Genomic DNA, 23,319 nt, shown 5'->3' on the forward strand with positions numbered 1-23,319 from the left:
ACTCCTACTGCAGTGTGTGATCTGACTGTATCTTATTGCTTATTATCTGTATTGTGTTGTCGGTCACCCCTGTTATCATTGTCTGTAATCTTATGTATTGTACTGCACTGCATAATATGTTGGCGCTATATAAATCCAATTAATAATAATGTATTATGTAAAATCACTAAATACCATGTCAGCACTATACTAATACATAATAGTGTATGTGTAGTTAAAATGTTGTAAAATCATTCTCTGATCAATAATTCCGTTACTTGCATTTGTTTTAAAATAGACTGCTACTCCTTTATTACCACACAAAAATAAATCATTAAAGCTGGTCCTTGCATACTCTGAGTTTTCTGAAGTGCTAATAACATTTGCACACAGATGATAAGGAGCGGAGAGAACAGTTGACAACTAGAATTTGAGAAGTACAAGGATGTTTCCTCAGAAACCCCTCCCCCGCTCTCTGTCCCTTCACAGCATATTGTTCACTAACAGCTCACAGGTGACCATTGTAAGAAATGCACTGAGGTCATTAATTGAGGCTCATGTCGGCTGCCAGTCCCTGCAGGTTGTGCGTGAGGCTGGAGAGCTGCTGCCAGGCTTGCTTCTCGGAAGACTGGTCCAGATCTCTGCGGAGCTTCAGGCTATTGAAATCGAGGCACAAGCTGTCCACATGACCCCGCATGCGGCGGATCTCATCACTTCTCCCTGCAATCTAGGAAGAATAAAGACGGTTGTTGTCTGGTGTCCAGAATGACTCGCATGCTGTGCAGTGTGGTGAACACAGAAGGTATGGCAGCCATGCAGAATTGTACATAAGCTGCTTGGGATCTCAAGGCCCATAAAATGGGAGCGTTTCAATGCACAGATTTGGCATATGTCCCTGTCATGTACATAATACATTCTCCCCCACACTTATAGATGTTTCATCTGCTTCACTGAGGCGTGAAGTGCGTGGCAGCTCTAAGCTATATTTATGATTTCACACCCCCCTCCCTGTCATTTCTTAAAAAAAAAAAGCAGAATGCATTAACAAAATCCCAGGTAAAGTACAAATCTTGCCTGTTTAAACTGTGCAGTCCCTGAATGCAGCCAGATATCACATTAAGGCCTGGAACCCACTAGCAGAGATTTCTAAGCACATGTGATTTGAAAAGCTCTTGCTATTGCAATGCTATGGGGGATTTTTAAAAATTACATCCCTCAAGTGGGATCACACCCACAGCATTACATTAGCAAGACCTTTTAATCACAAGCGCTTACAAAAGGCTTTGAAAAGCGCGGCTAGTGGGTTCCAGGCCTTAGGCCTCTTTCAGATGGGCAGCTGAAGGCTGTGAATTCACCGCCTGTCAGATGCTCTCCTGCACCGACCGGTTGCTTGTTAGCGCTAGCTAGCTAGCGTTAGCAATGGGATTGGACAGGCAGTCCCCCCCATCGAGTCACATCTGAGTGCAGCTGCACTCAGATGCGACATGTCGTGTTTTTCTGCTGCAGATTAACACCATCGTCTATGAAGCACTGACACACAGTGGCGGTACAAACACAGCCATTCAGATGCTTATAATTGCACCTGAATGGTGTTTGTGTGTGGTAGACGGAGGTGGACTGCTGCCTAGGCCCTAGGGTATCCTTTAAGCACGTGTATAATGGTTCTTGGCCAAGGAGTGGCTGGTGGAGGATCTAGCTTGTGTATAGCAGCCCTACTATTCTAGATGCGTCGGTGGTCGATCACCTTGGCGGATTGACTTGGCCGAGCACTGACTGTTCTTTCCCTACCTGCTTCTAGGTGTGTACCTAGCTTTAGTGTCAGCAGATCTGAACTGAAATCACCACCCTTTCTTATCAGACTCTTGACAATTATCTTCAGCTCTGCTGCCCTTGCTAACCACATGCAAAATCCATGTATTGACATCTTTTGAAGTCTATGTCCCTAAAAGGACTGGGCACGAACATGAATTCAACAGTCTGGTCAAAAGAGTTATATGGACAAAGTAAATTTGGTTTGGTTCGGTTCGAGATCTGTGATCATAAACCTGTTAAAAAAAACAGTTCTAAGACCAAAACAGTAACAATGTTTCAAAGCAGGGGAAGGAAGGCGGATTACAAGAAGAAGCTCTTGTCCCTTCCCCCTCTGGTGCTTTATAAGGACATTAGTGTTGTAATCTGTGCAGGGTCCATCTGTTGCTGAGTGAGATGTGTTCTGGTGAGAATCCACTACTACAGCAGCAAATGCACACTGAGGAGCATTCTTATGTTTTCCTTATTATTATTTGTTAGAAATACAACAAACAAGTGTGCTGCAGTGTATGCCAATTTCAAACAAAGACCATCATACACTAATCTAATCATTATCCTTAAAGGGCAACTGTAGCTAGAGCTCTGTGGAGGCTGCCATAATTAGTTCCAGCAATACCAGTTCCCTGGCTATCCTGCTGATGCTCTAAGGCTGCTTTCTCACCAAGACATTGCGTTTAGGGGACGTTATAGGGCGCATAACATGCCCCTAACGCAATGCCTGGTGGTGGTGGAGGAGGACGCTACTAAGAGCCGCGTTAAAAGCAGCTCTTGGTGCGCCTGTTCTGTCGGATAAGCTGCGGAGACCACATGAGCGGAGCTCTCCGCATCACATGGTCCCGCCAGCCAATCAGTGGCCGCTCCAGGAAGTAAACACTGCAAGTGCAGTGAATAATAAGTAGCCATGTGCCTGGCTACGTAGCGGACTCTCCTCGCCTCCTCTCCGCCCATAAAATAAAAAAAAATCACCCATACTGAGCATGTGCAAACAGTCTAGAACAGTGTTTCTCAACATTTTATCAGTATGTACCCCTTTTAAAGCCCTGTACTTACCAAGTACCCCCTAGCATAGTAAACATTATCACAAGTACCCCTTGACAAATATATATTTAATTGTAGTACACTGTAATTGGTTCAAAACTATTTCCAAGCATTTACTATTGCTTTTAATTAGTTAAAACACTAATTTGGTGTTGTTTAAATAAGATTTATCATTTTCTGAAACTCTAAATTTGTTTTTCTTGGTTAAGTATATCAAGCCCGAGTACCCCCTGGAACCATCAGAAGTACCCCCTGGGGTACGCGTACCACACGTTGAGAACCTGGGGTCTAGAACACACAGTATGCTGCACTTCAAAAGAACGTGCAGCGTTACTGTGTAACGCAACGTGGGCACTGTGAACAGCCCATTGATTTTTTCATTGCTGTGCGGTGGGGTGCGTTACAGGCTGCACTAACGTGCGCCTGTAACGACTTACTGTGAAAGCAGCCTCATACTCTTAGCCATATACCCTGAACAAGCATGCAGCAGATCAGGTGTTTCTGTCATTATTATCAGATATGACAAGATTAGCTGCATACTTGTTTCTGTTGTTATTCAGAAACTACTACAGCTAAATAGTTTAGCAGGGCTGCCAGGCAACTGGTATTGCTTAAACGGAATAAAATATGGCAGCCTCCTATCCCTCTCACTTCAGTTGTCCTTTAACAAAATAAACAGATTAGGAATGGTTGGTGAGATGCTAATAATTGATGCAGCAGGATTTGATTTGGTCTATTTTTAAGCTGCATACATTTATATGGGAGGTATAGTGGATAGCACCCTTGCCCTTGCAGCACTGGTGTACCCAGTTCAGACCTGGGCCAAGACAGTATCTGAATGGAGTTTGTATGTTCTCTCTGTGTTTGAGTGTTTCATTTGGGCACACTGGTCTCCTCTCAAAACCATACTGCCAAGTTCATTGGTCTCATTCCAAATTGGCCTTAAGGTGGACATTAACGATACAATTCTGCAGCTAATTGTTAAAATTCGCTGCGGTAATCAATCGTAACTGATCGGTCACTTTACTGGCCGAATTCCCGCCAACCAATCAGATTGCAAATGATCAATCGGCTACGGATTGTATAGTGAATGGCCATGTTTAGGCTATGAAAAGCATGGACCTGTGAGCTCCTCTTAGGGACAGTCAAGGTTCATGCACACATACAAGGACTGATGCTTGGCAAGGATCAGGACCTGTCACTCGAGCAACATTTCAGGGCTGAGTTCTGTATGGACGCATTGCTAGTGTATAGGCTAGTGATGCATTCTGTTGTTGAGGAGGAGGGCTATTTGCACGGAGCAGGCAGGTTGTGTAGAAGAACTATATTGTTGGCCTACGCTTGGCTGAGAAGATCCGCAAGTCAGTTGCCCTATATTCAATAATCCTTTACTCAAATAGACCCTATGTAAATGTACGCTCACTATAACACTTCTGTACAACAGTTAGAATATTAGTGATATATATATATATATATATATATATATATATATATATTAACTTAACTTCAGATGGGGCTTATTTTTGGCGAAGGGCTTATATTTTAAGCATACTCAAAATTCCAGCTAGGGCTTACTTTCAGGATAGGGCTTATTTTCGGGAAAAGAAAGTAGGTCAGGCATGTTCAAAGTCTGACTCGTGGGCCAAATGCGGCCTGCCAAGCCTTTTCCAGTGGCCCTGAAGCTCTTTTCTATTGTTAATTAATCGCATGCGGCCCGCAAGCCAATGCCGTGGCGCTGCATGCAGGGGCTAACTTGTGCCGCCACTCTGCCTGTCTGTAGTTCCATAGTGATTACTATAGGACTACAACAAAATGACCGCCGGCAACTGCATTTGCAGACAGATTTTTCTCTGATGGCCATCTTTTTTTAATGGTCCTATCCTATAGCAGTTGCTATGGGACTTGGCTACAGGGGTCCCGATTGAGGAGGAGGAGTGGAGGGAAAAGGCAGAATGGAGATACTGGCATGGTGAGTGAAGGGAGCCCAGGGATCGTCCTCCAAGGGGCAAAACAATCACCTGCCTGGAGGGAGGACGCCAGAACAGGTAAAGTATTTAATAGTAACAACCCCAAATCCTTAAGACAGAGCCTATCGTGACTGAGGGTTAAAACCCATTAGCAGCCTTTTCTAAGCGCCAGTGATTTAAAAAAGCTCTCGGTAATGCAATGCTATGGGAGATTTTTATAAAATCACATCACTCAAGTGGGATCACACCCATAGCATTACATTAGCAAGAGTTTTCCAAATCACAAAGGGCGCTCCTAGTGGGTTCCAGGGCTGAGTCAGGTAAAAAAGGCGATGTGCGGCCGAGGACATTTGGGCACCACCACCGTAGGCCGTAATGTGAATTTCGATATAGCGGCTCTCAGTGAGTAATTTGGGCGCAGGCAAAAGACGGAGCCTAAATTGTGATAAAACAATTCGACCATCAGCAATAGGCTGAGACACCAAAGTGCGCCCCTCCATCCTTCCCACCCCAGCCGTCACACACTAATTGCTAATAGACTAAGAGGCTCCCCAGGGCCCCCAATCCCTAACCCCTTAATCTCTAGTTAACTGGCATGCAGTCACTGCCATGTACCTTCTTTTTTTATTTCTCCCTGCTTCAAACACAATAGGGGAATGATATCTGAGTGAGTTGTGCGCTCCCCTCCTACACTGCGCCCTAAGCCTCTCTAGCCTCTGCCCGGCCCTGGCTAAATTGCATCTTAACCTCGCTGTACGGCACCTTGGAGAGGGAATAGTAATTAAAGCCTCAGAAATTTGCCACAGCAGGAGGAGACGTGTTTCGGTTCCCATTTTACATGTGTGCTTCCTGGCAGGCTCTGTCATTTTTACCTTGTGGAAGATGCTAGTGCTCTATATACAAAATAATAGCATATAGTCCGGAATTGCTACAGCTTTTCTCCCACAGCAAATATCTTTTAATATTATGACTGCGCTTGTCATCTGCAGATGTCTTGAAGCCCAGGAAAATATCTGCCATTACCTCTTCTTCTTCTTCCCCATCTTTGAGCAGACAATCACAATGGTTTCAGCGAGCTAAAATGGTGGACACATCAGGAGTCAGAGAGGAACATGAAGACAGACGGGCCCTTAGGCAAGTTGTGGCCATTCCCCCCCCCCCCCCTTTCTTTGTTCAGTAGCTGCCCATGAATGGGACTGGGGGGGGGGGACAAGAAATTCAGGTTTACAGACCACACACTCTCTCTGATGTCTGGCTCACCCCTGAGGCTCTGCAGCCATACTTGTAACCCACATTTAACTCCTGATCTACAGGTTCCTTATCTGTTTATGCCAGAGAAACAACAGACGCCAGAACATTGTACAATCTCATGATACTCTTGTGGATCTGCCTGCGATGCTGAAGATAAACTGGAGGATTCCGGATGTGCCAAATAACACTATCCACTTTTTTAGTGTAGGGTTTTCCTTGTTCATTGCACTGGTTTTCCTTGCTTATAGTTAAAAGATTGCTAAAACATCATTTTTTTGCTTATGTAAATAACATGAGATTATTTTTCAAAGGTGTTTTTTTGAAGTGGAGACCAAAAGAGTGTACAGAAGCAGGACCTAGACTTGTTCTTTTCTTTCTTCTAGATATCAGCTATTTTGTAGCAGGACAGCTTAAGCCTTTGCCTGGGTCATATTAGAATGCAATAAAAATTTCTGAAAGCTGGTTACATAGTTACATAGTTATTTTGGTTGAAAAAAGACATACGTCCATCGAGTTCAACCAGGTTGGTCTTCCCTACAGGCCAAACTCGTTAATTCAAGAGTTAAAGGACAATTGAAAGGACAACTGTAGCAAGATGGCTATGGAGGCTGCCATATTTATTTCTTTTTAAACAATACCAGTTGCCTGGCCGCCCTGCTGATGTATTTGGCTGCAGTAGTGTTTGAATAGCCCCAGTTACAAGCATGAAACTAATCGTCACATCTGACAATGTCAGAAACATGATTTGTTGCATGCTTGTTTCGAGGTCTATGGCTAAAAGTATTAGAGGATCAGTAGTATTGCTTAAAAGGAAATAAATATGGCAGTCTCCATATCACTCTTGATTCAGTTGCCCTTTAACAAGGCTTGGGATAGGGTATTAGATTGCTTTTTTAACATTTGTGTTGTCAGTTTCTTCTAATTTTGTAAACTGTTTCCATGCACACAAGTAAAAATATCAACCATAATAACTAACCTTGGCACTACAGCGCAGGATCGCGGAGAGGTAAATATTAGAGATGCCGGCGAACACCTCACTCTGTACTACTTCCGGGTCGCTATGACCTGGAGTTGAACAGCTGCGCTGGGCCGGCGGTGCGCGTCCTTGATCGCGCGCCTGTTGCCGGGCACTTTCTGCGCATGTGCATGACAAAGTCATGAGTAATGTCACGCTCATTCGCAGAGAGTGCCCGGCAACAGGCGCGCGATCAAAGATGCGCACCGCCGGCCCAGCGCAGCCGTACTACTACGGGTCATAACAACCCGGAAGTAGTAGCGGCCCATAGGGGTTCGCCGGCGAACGGTTCGCCTACATCCCTAGTAAATATAGCCCGCGCTTGCGCACCCTGTCAAGCTTGTCGGGGGAGGTTTCAGGGGATCCAGCGCTTAATTCCCTGAAGCGACGGGATGGGGACATCTCATTGGGATCCTGAAGTGTCCCCCTCCCGAGATAAGTATACCCCAGAGGGCATTTTTTTTTAGTACAGGTTCTATTTAATGAACAATATTCTGGCACCTGTAGTTGTTTAAAGAGGGAATCTTTCTCTTGCTTTGTTACATTTGAAATGCAACAAAAGGCCAAAGGTAACTCTCCCTATTGTATGCGGCCATTAAAGGAGGATTTTCTTGTAAGACTGGAAATGACCTGTTTGTGTCACCAGCAGGAGCAGCAGGAGGGCTGGCAGTTCTAACCTGTAGGGGCTGAGTCAGTAGCCTTGTAAAGAGGGAGGTGGTCTGTCCCTTTAGTAAATCACCCCCATGTATTTACAAGACCAGAGAGGCAGCGGGATCTATTGCTCCATTAACCCCTTATTAACCAGGATAGAATGCAAGAACATAAAGAGCCCCTAGCTACTATAGAGCTCAGACACACAGCCATTACCAGGAGCAGCAGACAGGATGCACAAGTACAGCGCACAGACCCAAATACATTGATTCAAGACGCAGGTCAGGGAAACCATAATCAGAAGAGCTGACTAGAGATGTAGGCGAACAAAGGGCCCTGTACTACTTCCAGGTCACAATGTCCCGGAATAGTACGCCTGCCTGTGTCTGCACACGTCCTTTAGTACGCATGCCCTGGCCCGTTGCAATCAGGGACGCGCACCGTCAGGGCAGGGCATGCGTACTAAAGGACATGTGCAGGACATGTGCAGACACGGGCAGGCGTACTACTCTGGGACATTGCGACCCGGCAGTAGTACGCGGCCAGAATGTTCATAGAGATTCGCTGGCGAGCTGTGCGCTAGCATCTCTAGAGCTGACTAAGCATGGTATATAGGCTATAAAGGCAGAACTGATACACAGGCTGTAGACGTAGGGTGGCTGCCCATTCCAGCCATTATTATGGCAAGCATATCTCCCCACTATCTCACACATGTGGTTCCCTTGCAGACACCGAGTCCTGCTAAGATGGGGGTAGAAGGAATTTGATGTAACAAGTTAAAAATTCTTGTGGTTTGTTACTATTTTTCCTACTGTGACAAGCTGTTGTCAAATATGTGTAGCTCCAATGCTTCCCCATGATATACTGGTAAGGGCAGTGGTGTAGCTAGAGATCATGAGGCCCCATAGCAAAGCATTCATGGGGCCCTCAGGTGTAGGCACTCTTCAGCAATGCCACCTACCCCTACCCTATGGATATGAGTTGATTGGGCAATTTACATTCTCATGCATTCTACACCGCATATAGTCCATGGGCACTGAGACAGTGAAAGGGTGGAGGAACACAAGAAAGTTAATAGTGAATACATTAACCAGCTGAGCGGTCTGGACGAGCTCAGCTCGTCCAACACCGCCAGCGGCTGCCGCTCAGGCCCTGCTGGGCCGATTTGAATGAAATAAAAAGCAGCACACGCAGCCGGCACTTTGCCAGCCGCGTGTGCTGCCTGATCGCCGCCGCTCTGCGGCGATTCGCCGCGAGCAGCGGCGAAAGAGGGTCCCCCCAGCCGCCTGAGCCCAGCGTAGCCGGAACAAAAAGTTCCGGCCAGCGCTAAGGGCTGGATCGGAGGCGGCTGACGTCAGGACGTCGGCTGACGTCGATGACGTCACTCCGCTCGTCGCTATGGCGACGATATAAGCAAAACAAGGAAGGCCGCTCATTGCGGCCTTCCTTGTTTATTCTGGGCGCCGGAGGCGATCGGAAGATCGCCTCCGGAGCGCCCTCTAGTGGGCTTTCATGCAGCCAACTTTCAGTTGGCTGCATGAAATAGTTTTTTTTTTATTTAAAAAAAACCCTCCCGCAGCCACCCTGGCGATTTAATCAGAACGCCAGGGTGGTTAAGTACCTCCTGGGCTCCCTCTGCTCCAAGGCCCCATAGCAGCTGCTGGGTAAGGGCCAATCTCCACTGCAGCCGAATCGCAGCTGTTTCCCGCACACAATTTCGGAAGCAGAAATGCAGCCTATTGAAATCAACAGACTGCATCCCAGCATGTTACACTTCCTGCGATACACCAGAAGAGCTCTGGCTGTCGCAGAAGCTGCAGTGTATTCACACACAGCACATGGCTCCCGGAAGCAATGAAAGTCAGTGGTAATGTGCAAAGTTAGAATTGTTGCTATGTTTGTGGCGCGCAAGCGCAGATTTTCAGATGACTTGCTAAAGGGTGAGCCTTTTGAAGACAGGTTACCTCCAATTTCCCTGTCAACTAGTGATAATCAGAAATTACGCCCAAGCGTAATTATGCATGGTAATACGCAATTACGCATCGTAATTGTAATGAGAAATTTCGGGGAATAGCGTAATTAATTTCATAGTTAATTGTTCCTAATCGTAATTACGCATGGATTTACGCATAATTTACACGTAATTTCGTACCGATTTTGGCAGTGATTAGCAAAACCCCCATACATGCCATTGCTACCAAAAGTGCTACATTAGTGAGTACAAGTTGCAAAAATAATTGTTCAAAAAGACCTTGTAATTTTTGAGGAAAATGACTTTAAAAAACAAACAAAAAAATGTAATTGGTCACTTTTTCTGGGTTTAAAAACCATTTTTCTTTGCATTTTTAAATCGATTTTCTCAAAAAGTACAAGGTCTTTTTGAAAAATGTTTTTTTTTTTTTACTTTTACTTGTACCCACCATTCTGTAGCTATTTTGGTAGCAATAGCATGTATGGGGTCTTTGCTATTCAGCCCCAAAGTCTGCACAAAATTACGCGTAAATTATGTGTAAATTAAAGAGACTCTGAAGTCTCGTTTTTACCAGCTTTTTCCTTCTAATCCTGTTCGGCATGATTGCCCCACTAGATTTGCTGCATCCCCGCGGCAGATGAATGATTTTTTGCTTTGTAATAGACCAGCAAAGTTCTACGACTTTGCTGGTCGCAGATTGTGCTGCCCTGGCTCGCAGGGCTTCTCTTCCTGGAGAGGCTGAACTTTCAGCTGTAGTTCAGCCTCTCCGCAATCAAACTCTGCTGATCTCTGCCCTCTCCCGCCCCTCTCAGTGAAAGGAAGACTTAAGCTAAGTACTCACGGGGGGACAATTGTAGCTGTCGCTGCACACGGGAGCGTGTGCGCGACAGTTCGGAGACAGTTCGGCGACAGCTCGTCGCCAAGTCCCTCTGCATACACACGGCAGCAGAGGGATTAGCGATGCGGCGGAAGCTGTCGCCGAGGTTCCTCCCCCCCGCCGGATGCTCCGTGTACTGTGTGTGGGTAGCTGTCGCTAGCCCGCATACACATGCGGGGCTAGCGACAGTTCCGGCGACGGCTGTAGCCGGCGATTGAACATGTCAATCGCCTGGCGACAGCTCTGACGGGCGACGGTTCGGGGCGCGCGCGTCATACACACGGACGAACCGTCGCCGCAACACGCGCGTGCCACGTGGTTGCGGCGACGGCCGTACCCCGTGTGTATGAGGCTTAAGGGGCGAGGAGAGGCGGCGATCAGAGGAGATTGACTGCAGAGGAGGCAAAGCTACAGCTCATAGCTCTGCCCCTCCAGGAAGAGAAGCCTGGCAAAGCCCGGAAGCTTTGCAGGGCTGTTTGTCAGCAATAAATCATTCATCTGCCGCAGGGATGCGGCAAATCTAGTGGGGCAATCATGCTGAACAGGATTATAAGGAAAAAGCAGGTAAAAAACGAGACTTCAGAGTCTCTTTAATGCGTAATTACAAATGATTATACAAAGTCAATTGAATTACGAATATGTAATTATGTATATGCATAATTGCGAAAATGTATGCGTAATTTTGCGTAATCGTAATTACGATAATCACTGCTGTCAACGCAGTCTGCCACATATACTACAGAGTGTTCAATGGTTCGGTGCGGCAGCCATTTTGCTGCACACCAATTGCATCCTACCAAGTGTAAAAGGAGCCTTATATGGGCTTTCCTTACCTTATGTGAGGGGAGTGAGGAGCTGTGCTGTGAAAGCTATAGAAATACAGTTTAATTGCTGTGATGCCATAGTAACATGCTTTCAGTTATCTCTCAGACCAGTAACTTCCTAAACTTTGCCTGGTGATGTGTAAATAAGAGGTATAAAGTGCTTGTGTATAAACCAGGCGGCATTCTACTGACCCCAATGGGTGAGCCTCCCACTACATTACTTGGGATACTCATTAACCTTGTATAAACAGGCCCCTCAGTGACTGGGAACAATGCCACCTCTGGGAATCACCACTAGCAGTTAGTTTTCTCTATAGGTATGCAGGCTGGAAGCGTTGCTTTTTATCCTAATATAAGGGTATGAGATATGGGAGGGGGATTCTGAAATGCTCTCATTTGCCTGTAATCCACACTATAACCTCTCCTGACACAGGGAGTGACATAAACAACATTCCAGGATTTGCCATTGACCCTGGATTGGTCCTGACTGGTCACACATGCTAAGCTGCACTTTCCTCCCTTTCCCTGTGCAGTCAGGATGTGGAGTTCAGGCTGCTTCGGGCACATACATACCTGTTTATGTAACTGAGAGATGTGCTCCACCAAATGGCTCTTCTCTACACGCAAGAGGGAGTTTTCCTGCTGAAGGCTGGACTGTTTATTCTGTAAATCTGTCAGTTGCTTGTGCAGTGAACTTCCACTCATCTCCACAGACTTCCTGCCTTGTTGAAGCTGCAGCACCTGTTAACAGTCACTGAATTAAAGTTGTTTACATTTTTTTTAACAATACAGGTCAAAGAATCGAGCTAGCCAATTACAGTAGATTAGTTTACAGCCTACTTTGCATGAGTCTGGATTTTAATTGGATGTTAAAGGGTTCTGTCAGGCTCTGATTTACATCACAGGAGCCTATAGGCGCATATGTTCTGGCACCCTAGATTTCGCCAGTGTACTGGCTGGCCACGCTGTCACTTCTCCCTTACTTCCCTTGCCCATTATAGGTTGCTACAGGTGCATCTTAGTATAAGGTAGCCAGAGTTACCCTCAGTATTAAGTAGCTGGTGGTGCCCTCAACTGAAGGGAGATCTCATTACTGGAATGCTGAAAACTGGGTGAGTAACCTCTCATTTACGCTCTGCTTTGGACTCTGTATAGGGAAGGAGGGAGTGAAGCACTAAGGGGAAGGGGAGTGAGCCGCCTTTCCATCATCTGGCGCCTGTAGGCACATGCCTACAGTGCCTTATGGTAAATCCTGCCCTGGTTTCTGTATATAACAATTCTGAGCAAGCAAAATTTGTTGCGTTTGTAGCTATAAGACATCTTGTTATTATTTGTGCTCAGCTAAGTGCTCTGAACTTTAAAGGATACCCGAGTCAAACATTAAGGTAGAAAATGAGGCTACTGACATATGTGGCCATGTGTAGCAGTGGCTTACGGCTAACCCTTGACCAGGAAGCTGTATCCGTGTAATTCATTTCCAGGCTCTGAGCATGCTTATGCCCATAAACAAGGCATGCACGCTCCTGTATGATGATCCGTTCACAGAGCCGAGTTAAGGGTTGCCCACTTATAAAGCTGCATTCCATGACGGAGCATTTTACTGAAGAACGGAACTTCTCGGAAGTAATCAGAAAGTGTGGTAAGCATGGGCGGCACCAGGGGGGTACATAGGGTGCTGAAGCACCCCCTAAAATTGTCCAAGCACTCCCCAGTGTGAACTGACTTTCGGCATCTAATAGACGCCGGCGCCGTGTCAGTTCACCGGCAGCAGCCCGCAGCTCACAGCGCAGCTTCGGCAGTGGCAGAGCAGGGCTATGGTAAAATGGCGTCCGAAGCTTTGCTCTGGAGACTTCGAATCTGCAGTGCAGGGCTTTGGGTGCAATTTTCCCGTAGCCCTGCTCTCAGCGCAGGAGTTTCAGCTCAGGAAGTCAGGAACGTTGCTGGCTGGCTGCAGAGGATCGTGGGAGCTCCGTGCTGGACGGAGGCCGGGACAGGAGATCTTCTGCAGGTGAGTAAATGTTGTTGTTTTTTAACAGGTGTATTTTGTGGTCAAATCTGCTGCTGGCCTGCCGACATTGTGTATGTTCTGGGCAAATCTGCCGACATGATTGTAGTGTTTTCTGGGCAGATCTGCCAACATGACTGAACATGTTTTCTGGGCAAATCTGCCAACATGATTGAATGTATTTTCTGGGCAACTCTGCTCACATTACGTATATTTTCTGGAGAAAACCTGAACTATGTGAATTTTCTGGGGAAAGGGTCACCAAATTTTTGCACCACAGGTTATAGCCACGCCCTTTTCCCGCGGCAGCTACCCTGGAAGTTGGTCCAGCACCTGCATAGCACCCCCCTCCCAAAAAAATCCTTGAGCTGCCACTGGTGATAACACTGCTAGCATGGCCACATACAGGGGTGGCCTTAGACATGTGCCATCTCTGCACGTACACAGGGCCACCACAGACGCTTTTTGAGGGAAGACTTGGTTACAGTGGCTGCACACGTCACTGTCAGTGCCTCATGTTACTGCGCAGTTCACAGTGACACTGCATGCTGTGCCGCCCCGAAGCCAGTACTCCTGACGCAAGCACGTTCCCAGAACAGCGGTGGTGAGCGAGCCCATAGTAGCGTTGGGACTTTAGGAAGCGGGACGCCACCCAGAAGCCACCTATACGCCAATGAGGGCCCTAGGAACACCGCTATGATATTAGAGATGGGAAGTTCGGATCTTTTCAATGATCCGGATGATTCGAATCGGATCATTGAAAAGATCCGGATCTTTGATCCGAATCTCTGATCATTTTACTACCGAAGCATTGGGGGGTGAAATGAATAGCAGGACAGGTCTTTCCCTGCTGTGGACAGGAGAAGGGGAGGGGGGTGGACACACAGAGAAGGGGAGAAGATGGACAGAGGGCAGGGAGTGGACAGAGAAGGGAGGAGGGACGAGCAGAGAGCAGAAATGTTTGCTTGCGCACAATAGCCACATGCTGCAATCATTATGCTTTACATGTATTTGACCTATATGTTCATCTGTATACTTTGAAAGCAAACCTCGCACAGTGAAAGAAAGCATTCCCCAAAGCATTCCCAGAAGTGAAGTGCAGCTGTTTAGAGTGAGTGCAGAAGGATCATATTGCACAGCAATCACAGTGCCTGCAAAGTTACTGAGCTGTGCTGAGCCAAAAGCTTCCAATTTCTTCACTGTGCACAACTACGGAACAGACAGCCTGTAATGAGCAGCAGGTTATAGCCAGTATGTGTGCTCTACACATATCTGGCAGTGGCACCCATGTCCCCTCTCTCTCATCTACCTGTCGGCTCCCATCCAAAAGAGCGATCCATCTCAGCTCTGCTTCCAGGACCCTGCTGCCCGCTGAGAGGGGGTGTGTCGCTCCTGGCCCCGCCCCTTTTGTGATCCGAATCACTCATTTTGATGATTCGGATGATTCGACTCACAAAATAGATTCGGATCAAAGATCCGAATCGTTCATGATCCGGACAACACTATATGATATGCCTTTACTACTGTGGAGCTTGTGAGTAGTTAGTCGGCGCGTGAAGCGTGGTTGTAAGCCATTTTTTACAGCATACTGCGCAATGAAATTCTTATTGTGTTTTTATTGAAGTTTTAACAGTATGGTTCACTGAGGCATCCTAGTAAAGCGCAATAGTAAGCGAGAGTTCCACCTGAAAAAGCGAGGTGGCTTGAATCTGGTGAGCCTCTCTGATCACGGGTGGTGGTGTCACGAGTGAAGGCACTTTGATTCACGTTGCACGGGCTTTGAAGTGTTTGAAGTGTATGTACTCTTGAATACAGTATTACATGATGTGCAGTTTGTTTTCTATTCTTAGGTCATACTGACTGGAATGAGAGCGCAGTGGATTTTTTCTATTGATTAGCAACATGTTCTTTAGCTATGGAGGGAGGGGTGGGGGAATGGAGCAGAGCATGAGGAGCATCAAGCTGTGGGTGGGGTAAGTAGGCTGTGTTCAGCTCATTCAATCCGCCTGACTGTTTGCTGGTGGAGCCATCAAGGGGGGGTTGTGGTTTGCTGTACACATGCTGGATTCTTGGCAACGGCGATCGATATCGTGTGCCTCGGCCAAGTTCAATCTAGCAGTAGGGATGATCAATGAGATGCAAATATTTCCAAGTTTATGCAAATTTTTATGCAAATATATGCAGTTTGAAAATGGACCAATCAATTTAAACCCATATTTGCATCACATTGATCATCCCTATCTAGCAGGTGTACAAGGCTTGAGTCCAGGAAAATACAAAATCATGAGACTGCAGGAGAAAAAAAACCCATTTGAGGCCTGGTGCACACCAAAAACCGCTAGCAGATCCGCAAAATGCTAGCAGATTTTGAAACGCTTTTTTAAATTTTTCTATGGCGTTTTGCTAGCGTTTTGCGGATTGCTTCTGCGGTTTTCAGTATAGTAGATTTCATATATTGTTACAGTAAAGCTGTTACTGAACAGCTTCTGTAACAAAAACGCCTGCAAAACCGCTCTGAAGTGCCGTTTTTCAGAGCGGTTTGCGTTTTTCCTATACTTAACATTGAGGCAGAAACGCATCCGAAATCCAAAAAATGCCTCACCCCGGCATTTTTCGTTTCTGCAAAACGCCTCCCGCTCTGGTGTGCACCACCCCATTGAGATACATTGACCAAGCAGATCCGCAGCCGCAAGCGGATCTGAAAACGCCCAAAAAGCCGCTCGGTGTGCACCAGGCCTAAATGAGCTTGCAGTATTTTTAAAGTGAACCTGCAAGGATCTTGGTGTTTGTAAACTGCTGCATATGAAAGAGAAGGCTGCAAGTGGGAAGCAAACACAAGGAGGAGGGGAGCTGCTGCCTAAGGAGGCTGCACATGAGAGAGGAGCTGATGCACATGGATGTTACACATGACAGAGGAGACTACCATGGAATGGGAGGGGGCAGCTGAACATGGGGAGCCACAAATGTGTTGGCTAGGGAGGGAGCACCACCCGTTAGCCCATTAGCACCACGCATGTTACCGGGGTAACACATGAGCAGTTATGGTAAAATGCATTTCCATAGTAACACGTGTGTTATCCCAGCAACACATGTGGCGCTATTAGTTTAACGAGCAGTGCTCATCCCAGGCATATGAGGGGGGTGGTTAGGGTTAGGCATTAAAAGGAGGGTGGTTAGATCTAGGCATTTGTTGAGGGAGGGCTATGTGGTTAGAATAGATTTAGGTTTAGCTGTAGTAAATATTGGTATTATTTACCAATATTTTACTTCACGCTCCTCCATAGCAACTGAATACATTGTTAGGCTTAAAGGACAACTGAAGTAAGAGGTATATGGAGGCTGCCATATTTATTTCTTTTTAAGCAATACTAGTTGCCTGTCTGTCCTGCTGACCCTCTGCTTCTAATACTTTCAGCCATAGACCCTGAACAAGCATGCAGCAGATCAGGTGTTTCTGACATTATTGTCAGATCTGACAAGATTACCTGCATGCTTGTTTCTGGTGTTATTCAGACACTACTGCAGCCAAATTGATCAGCAGGGCTGCCAGGCAACTGGTATTGTTGAAAAGGAAATAAATATGGCAGCTTCCATGTTCTTCTCACTTTAGGTCAAGGTTAGGAATAGGTGATTTGGGGGGTTAGATGGATCCTGGCAGTTCAGGGGTATCTGGATTCATTTACAGTGTGGATATCCTGTGCCACAATCATACAACAGGATCAACACATCCATATAAGATACTAAATTTAATGGATGAAACTATCTCGGCACCTTCAGGAAACCGTGTTAGGATGTACCGTACCTGTTGTTCTGCTGCAGAAACCTTCTCCTTCTCATCCTGCGCAAGTCTTCTCCAGTGTGATAGCTGTAGTTCTAACTGCCTCTCATTCTCCTTCCCTGATACCAGCTCAGAGATCCTCCTCGTACGGCTCAGGCTTTCAGTATCCCGGAGGCTTCGCTCCTAGAAGAATAAAAGATCATGGAAATATGCTACAACTGAGGAAGTGCAGCAGATAAAGGTCTGTAGAGGTGCCCCTACATGGCAAGAAACAACATTTTACATTCTGGGGGCGGCCAGGCCTCAGGTCTATCAGGAATCGGTCTGCAGTGTTTGGACAGACAAAAGGCCTTTATCTGACCAGGTAGAGGTCTGTTTCCTGGTCGATCTGCCCATACATCACTAGATGTATGGACACCTTTACCTGAAAAGATCAAGAAGGATCTTTTTGGGTGACAGTGAAGCAGAGGTTGTACACAGCTAATTCTGCATTAACTCTGAACTATCTGACGGGAAACTGAATGGTGTTTACCAGGCATTATGCCCAAAACACCCTATGCAATTTTCCATGAGCTAGATCAAATCAATTACTTCCGACAGGTCCCGGTCTGATTTCTGGTCGTTTTTCTGATCAATTTTTCAACCACTTCTATACAAAATTGATCAGAAAAACGATCCAAAATCAGACCAGACCTGTTAGAAATATTCAATTCGACCCATCTATCTGATGAGAAATTGCATGGTGTGTACCAGGCATTAAATAATGTGCCTCTAGAAAACAGACTGGTATCAGCAACAACTTGCATGCAGTCACCCAGCCACCAAGTACAGTCAGTGCACAAATGACACTGTGTCTGTTCTTTGTTCAGAAGTGGTAACAAATGACAAAATAATTCAATTCCAGCCACTATTAGCTTTTCTGAAGTGTTCTACTCAAGAGACTGGATATTACAGGTATACATGGAATACAGCACCTAATGGTGCCCATACAAGGTACAATAAAAATGGTTGATTTTACCATTTACTTGACCAAAATGATCAAATCCAATGAAAGTCAAAAATTATCTTATTTTTTACAATCAAGAAAAATGAACGATTATCATGTTTTGTTTTTTTTCATAAAAATCTAGTTGGAAAAATCTTTAAATTCGATCGAACAGAATAATCTAACTAAATGATCTAATCGAAAAAAATTGTACCATGTATGGGCAACTTAAGACATACATGTCAAACTCCGGCCTCTGGGCCAAATCTAGCCCTCAGAGCCATTAAATTTAGCCCTCAAGTGGTTTGCCTACTTTGCATTATGTTTGGCTCTAGACCATCAGGGAAGCTATATTGGAGGTGAAGTCCTAGAACACCAGGGGAGCCATAGGGGGAAGGTAGGGGGAAAGTACTAAACACTAGGGAACTGTATAGGGAACGGCAGGGGCCACTAGACACCAGGGAACTGTATCGGGGTTGGAGGGGAGCCATTAGAAACCAGGGAACTAAGGAAGGAAGATGGCCAGTAGACATTGAATTTGGTCCGTGACTGGGTCCCAGTGTACAATTTCGGCCCACTTTGTATTTGAGTTTGATAACCCTGCCTTAAGATGAGAATAAGATGAGTTTAGTAACTGAAACTGGTGAAAACTGTCTCCATTTCCATGAGTGAGAAGCTATAGCTGGGGGCTGAGGATTCAGACAAATGGATGAAAAGGTGCGAGACAGGTAAAAAGAGCGCAGCCATAGACTGTAATGTGAATTAAAGCTATAGCGTGCACGGGGTAATTTGGCCACCGGCAAAAGACGGAGCCCAAATTAAAAAAATCAGCTCAACTCAGCCACCAGCAATAGTTGGACGCCAAATTGCATCTTACTCCCAAAGTCCATGGCGGCCTGGAGAAGCAATAGTAATCTAAGCCCCCGGGAAATTTGCAACAGCAGAGTGAGATGTTTGTAGGCTTCACCCTGCGCCCCCATTTCCCAGTGCCCTCTTTAGCTGAATGCCAAAAAGTGGGTGTTTTCAGTACTGGACCAACCAAATCACCCCAGAGCCGGCCGCCAGCTCTCCTGAATAATTTCTGTACTCTACTATATGTTACAACAATGCACTTTAAGTAAATGATTGTATTGTTACTCATGGTACATCAGTATATTGCAGTACAGTATGTCACACCTGATTATCACTATAATATCTCTTTAGAACTCGGTCATCTCTCTTTGCATTACAACTGCACTCACTGCTGTTATAGCTTAGGGGGAAACTGTACAGCTTTATCTTCTCTATCTAGTGTTATACTCCCACTTTGCAAAGAGAAGTGACTGGTAGCTACAAGCAGGACATCTCTGGGTGGAGTTAATTAGCGCTAGCATAACTAATCTGTTGAGATGAGTGGAGCCACCCAAGACAAGATAAATAAACTAAGGGCGTGAGAAAGTGAGACAGCAATTGAATAAGGGAGGCATGAGAGGTCATAAACCGTTCTATGCCTTGTGGCAGCAAGCAACAGGTTTATTTGCTAATGTAGCTTTTTTTCTTCCAAGTAGAGGATGTACAGCACAGGGGATTTTTACGATGAGTCCAAGAATCGCTACTCTTAAGTTGGCTGCCGACTGACCAGATTTGATCATTATTATCGAATCTAATGAAAACCTGTGCCACCAAGTGTATGCCCGATGGATGATGCGATACATTTTGGGCTGAGCATATCAATTAGACGTGCTGCAAGATGTTGGGCTGCCGTGGTCGATCAGGTGCGCAGAGGTAATGATTAGTGATATTGGGACGAGCATTGAATGTGACGAACCTCCCAGTGCTGTCTACCCTAATGTCAAATGTGCCCCCTGGTGCCCAGTGCAGTATACCTGTCCGTGCCCGCTGCTGGTTCCGGGCTACGTCCTCGGTCCATACACGTGCACCAGGGAGCCAGTGGCGGACATGGACAGGTAAAGTATAGTGCACCGAGCAGCGGGGGGGAACATTAGATATTAGGAGGGACAGCGTCAGGCCGGCGAGGCAGCAGATGCAGCACCACAAGGCCGATTCTTGATTGACAACATCCAGAGAGATTGCTCAAACACTCCTGCCTCGCCCACTCATGTCTTGTCATTTTGTCGTACACATTATGGTGGCCATGCACTAGTCTATGGCCTGCTTGAATGACATTCTGAATGTCAGATGGACAACAGCCTTTATAAATAACCTCTTCAAGTTGTTTGGTGGTTTCCAACATCCGGGCTTGTAACCGGGCATTTTCCTTAGTGAGACGTCCACAGTCTTCTGCCAGCTTGCTCTGTAAATACTTGTCTTCATCAGCAGCCAGCTGTTTTTCCCTCAGCTGAGTCCGTAACTTTTCTGCTTCTTTGCTAAAAAGACATAAACAAGACAGTGATAAAACATCTAATACTACTTGAGTATAGAGCCCCAAACTGAAATACAAAGGTGGTTGGTTTTGCAGGTCCTATTCAGCCACCCTGGGAGCACAACAGCTAGTGAAGGCAGTGGTTACTGACTGACTATAAACAAACAGGCAGAGCTCAGTCCACTGTAAATGTTCACTGCTATGGGGGAGGAGGATGATGAAATTAAGCGTTACCGTGGGATATAGAACAGCATCTTGCTAAAGGTCATTAGCAACCCAAGTTGCCCATATGATTTTCACAAGCAGCGGTAGCTAAATCAAATACAATTCTGGGATGCATAACGTGGGAAATAAAATCTTGAGATGCTAGTGTACTACTTCTTCTGTATAAACTACTTCTGAGGCCACATCTGGGGTACGGGATACAATTTTGGTGACTGCAATCAGAGGCGGGACAAGGTCCTTCAGCACCCAAGGCAGAGACAGCAAAGTGCGCCCTCCCATCCCTCCCACCCTGGCCGTTTTTTTCCAGAGTAAAATGAGCCATAAATTACTTTTCTCCTATGTTGCTGTCACTTACAGTAGGTAGTAGAAATCTGACAGAAGTGACAGGTTTTGGACTAGTACATGTCTTCATGGGGGGATTCTCAGGGATTTGGTTATTTTCAAAAGCACTTAGTGAATGGCAGTTGCTCTGTCCAAATGCCAAAAAACTGTGTAGCGAGCAGGCAAAGCTGGTCAGCATCATTGTTTAAATCCATTTTAGAGAATATCTTTATAAAGAATAAAAGCCTTGCTGAGAATCCCCCCATGAACAGATGGACAAGTCCAAAACCTGTCGCTTCTGTCATATTTCTACTACCTACTGTAAGTGACAGCAACATAGGAGAAAAGTAATTTATGGCTCATTTTACTCCTGAAAAAACGTAATTCTTATTTGTCTGTTTAGACATATTTTTAATGTTACAATTTTTCACCATAGTGCCCCTTTAACGCTATTTCTGCATTTAAGGAGGCTTGGATACTTTCCTTGCATCGAAGGACATCAACGGCTATAATTACCAGGTAATTCCTGTCAGAGATGATCCAGGGATTTATTTAACTGCCACCTGGAGTCAGGAAGGAATTTTTCCCTTTTAAGGCTAATTGGTCTAATGCTGGGAATACACGTTACGTTTTGCGCATTCCATTCGGCGCGCAATCTATTAGCCATTCGATTTTTTGCTCGAGTCTCTTATCTTCTACTTGTTTTTTCTTACCTTTTTTCCATTCACTTCTATGAGAAATCGAGCGGAAAAGAATCGAGCGGAACATCGGACATGTCGGAATCGAAGGCATCTATCAGAACGATCCTTAGCAAAAAACGTACCGTGTATTCCCAGCGTAAGCCTGTAAAGGTTGTTCACCTTCCCATAAATCAGATGGGATATGTGTGGGTACAGGAAAGAGATTTTTTTTTTTCTGGTTGAATTTGAGGCACTGCTGTCATTTTTTTCATCCAAACTATCTATGTAACTGTTTATTTTGGGTGCCTTTTTTACTGAATGCGTGTGAAAGCTTGTTAATGATGGGGAACTCTGGAAAACATGTGTAACAACTTCTGTTATTTCCTACTATACTACTGCTAACGTCACCTCTCTGCACCCTTAGGGCCTGAGCCCACTAACGCAGTTGTGTCCGCTTTTCAGCATCTGTAACACTGAGGTGTAACTGAAAAGCGGATACAACTGTGTTAGTGGGCTTAGGCCCTTAAAGAGAAACTCCAACCAAGAATTGAACTCTATCCCAATCAGTAGCTGATAACACCTTTTACATGAGAAATCTGTTCCTTTTCACAAACAGACCATCAGGGGGCGCTGTATGACTGATATTGTGGTAAAAGCCCTCCCACAAGAAACTCTGAGGACCGTGGTACTCCTGGCAGTTTCCTGTCTGTGAACCTTGTTGCATTGTGGGAAATAGCTGTTTACAGCTGTTTCCAACTGCCTTAAAAAGCATGCAGCAGCTACATCACCTGACAACAGTAAGAATGTCACCATGTAATAAATGTCAGAATGTAAATCAGGGATTTAAAAGATTTTACAATGGGCAAACACTGACTAAATCATTTATACATAATTATTGTAAAAATTAAGTATTTTTTTTATTACATTATTTTCATTGGAGCTCCTCTTTAAGCCCCATCTACACCATACAATTTTTTGCCCGATTTGATTCATTGATTAGATTAGATTCAATCCAACATGTCTGATTGGGATTTTATTCAATACAATTTGCCATTGCAAAACAATGGCAAATTGAATCGAATCCCGATCGGATATGTCGGATTGAATGGAATTGAATAGTACAAAAAAATGGTATGGTGTAGATGGGACTTTAAAGTCTAATTCAAGCCCATGATGTGATGTTGTCAGGGAAGAAAGTGAGTGACAGCAGTACAACCTTAACAAATTTTGAATCAGTACAACAATCTGTACTAAAGTTTTCCTAAAGGCTCCTTTTTGAAGACATTTATACATTTCCTAAAGCAGACAGCAGTAAAAACAAGTACCGGTCTGTAGCAAATAAAATTGTAGCATGTAAATAACAGACCAAGAAAGAATACTTGTCTCCTCAAAACTAGAGTTTATCATTAGAGTTAAAGGGATACTGTAGGGGGTCGGGGGAAAATGAGTTGAACTTACCCGGGGCTTCTAATGGTCCCCCGCAGACATCCTGCGCCCGCACAGCCACTCACCGAAGCCCCGGGTAAGTTCAGCTCATTTCCCCCCGCCCCCCCCCTACAGTATCCCTTTAACTTAAAGGA

The 23,319-nt window shown here is 45.4% G+C and overlaps 1 protein-coding gene across 2 annotated transcripts in view; it reads right to left on the minus strand.

Annotated features, from left to right (window-relative positions):
• The window catches only part of LOC137518997 (uncharacterized), an 80,766-nt gene that overhangs the window by 17,066 nt on the left and 40,381 nt on the right, over positions 1-23,319 (minus strand). The window contains exons 5-8 of one of the 2 annotated variants that reach the window (XM_068237557.1): positions 20,355-20,517; positions 17,191-17,349; positions 11,957-12,124; positions 263-706 (exon numbers count right to left, since the gene is read on the minus strand). In XM_068237557.1, coding sequence (XP_068093658.1) covers positions 524-706; positions 11,957-12,124; positions 17,191-17,349; positions 20,355-20,517 — 673 coding nt within the window. In that variant the 3' untranslated portion in view covers positions 263-523. Of the gene's footprint in view, positions 1-262; positions 707-11,956; positions 12,125-17,190; positions 17,350-20,354; positions 20,518-23,319 lie in introns of those variants that run through there. The other variant, XM_068237558.1, reaches the window with a different exon arrangement.

This window comes from Hyperolius riggenbachi, chromosome 5, assembly GCF_040937935.1.
Source record: "Hyperolius riggenbachi isolate aHypRig1 chromosome 5, aHypRig1.pri, whole genome shotgun sequence".
NCBI lineage: Eukaryota > Metazoa > Chordata > Amphibia > Anura > Hyperoliidae > Hyperolius > Hyperolius riggenbachi.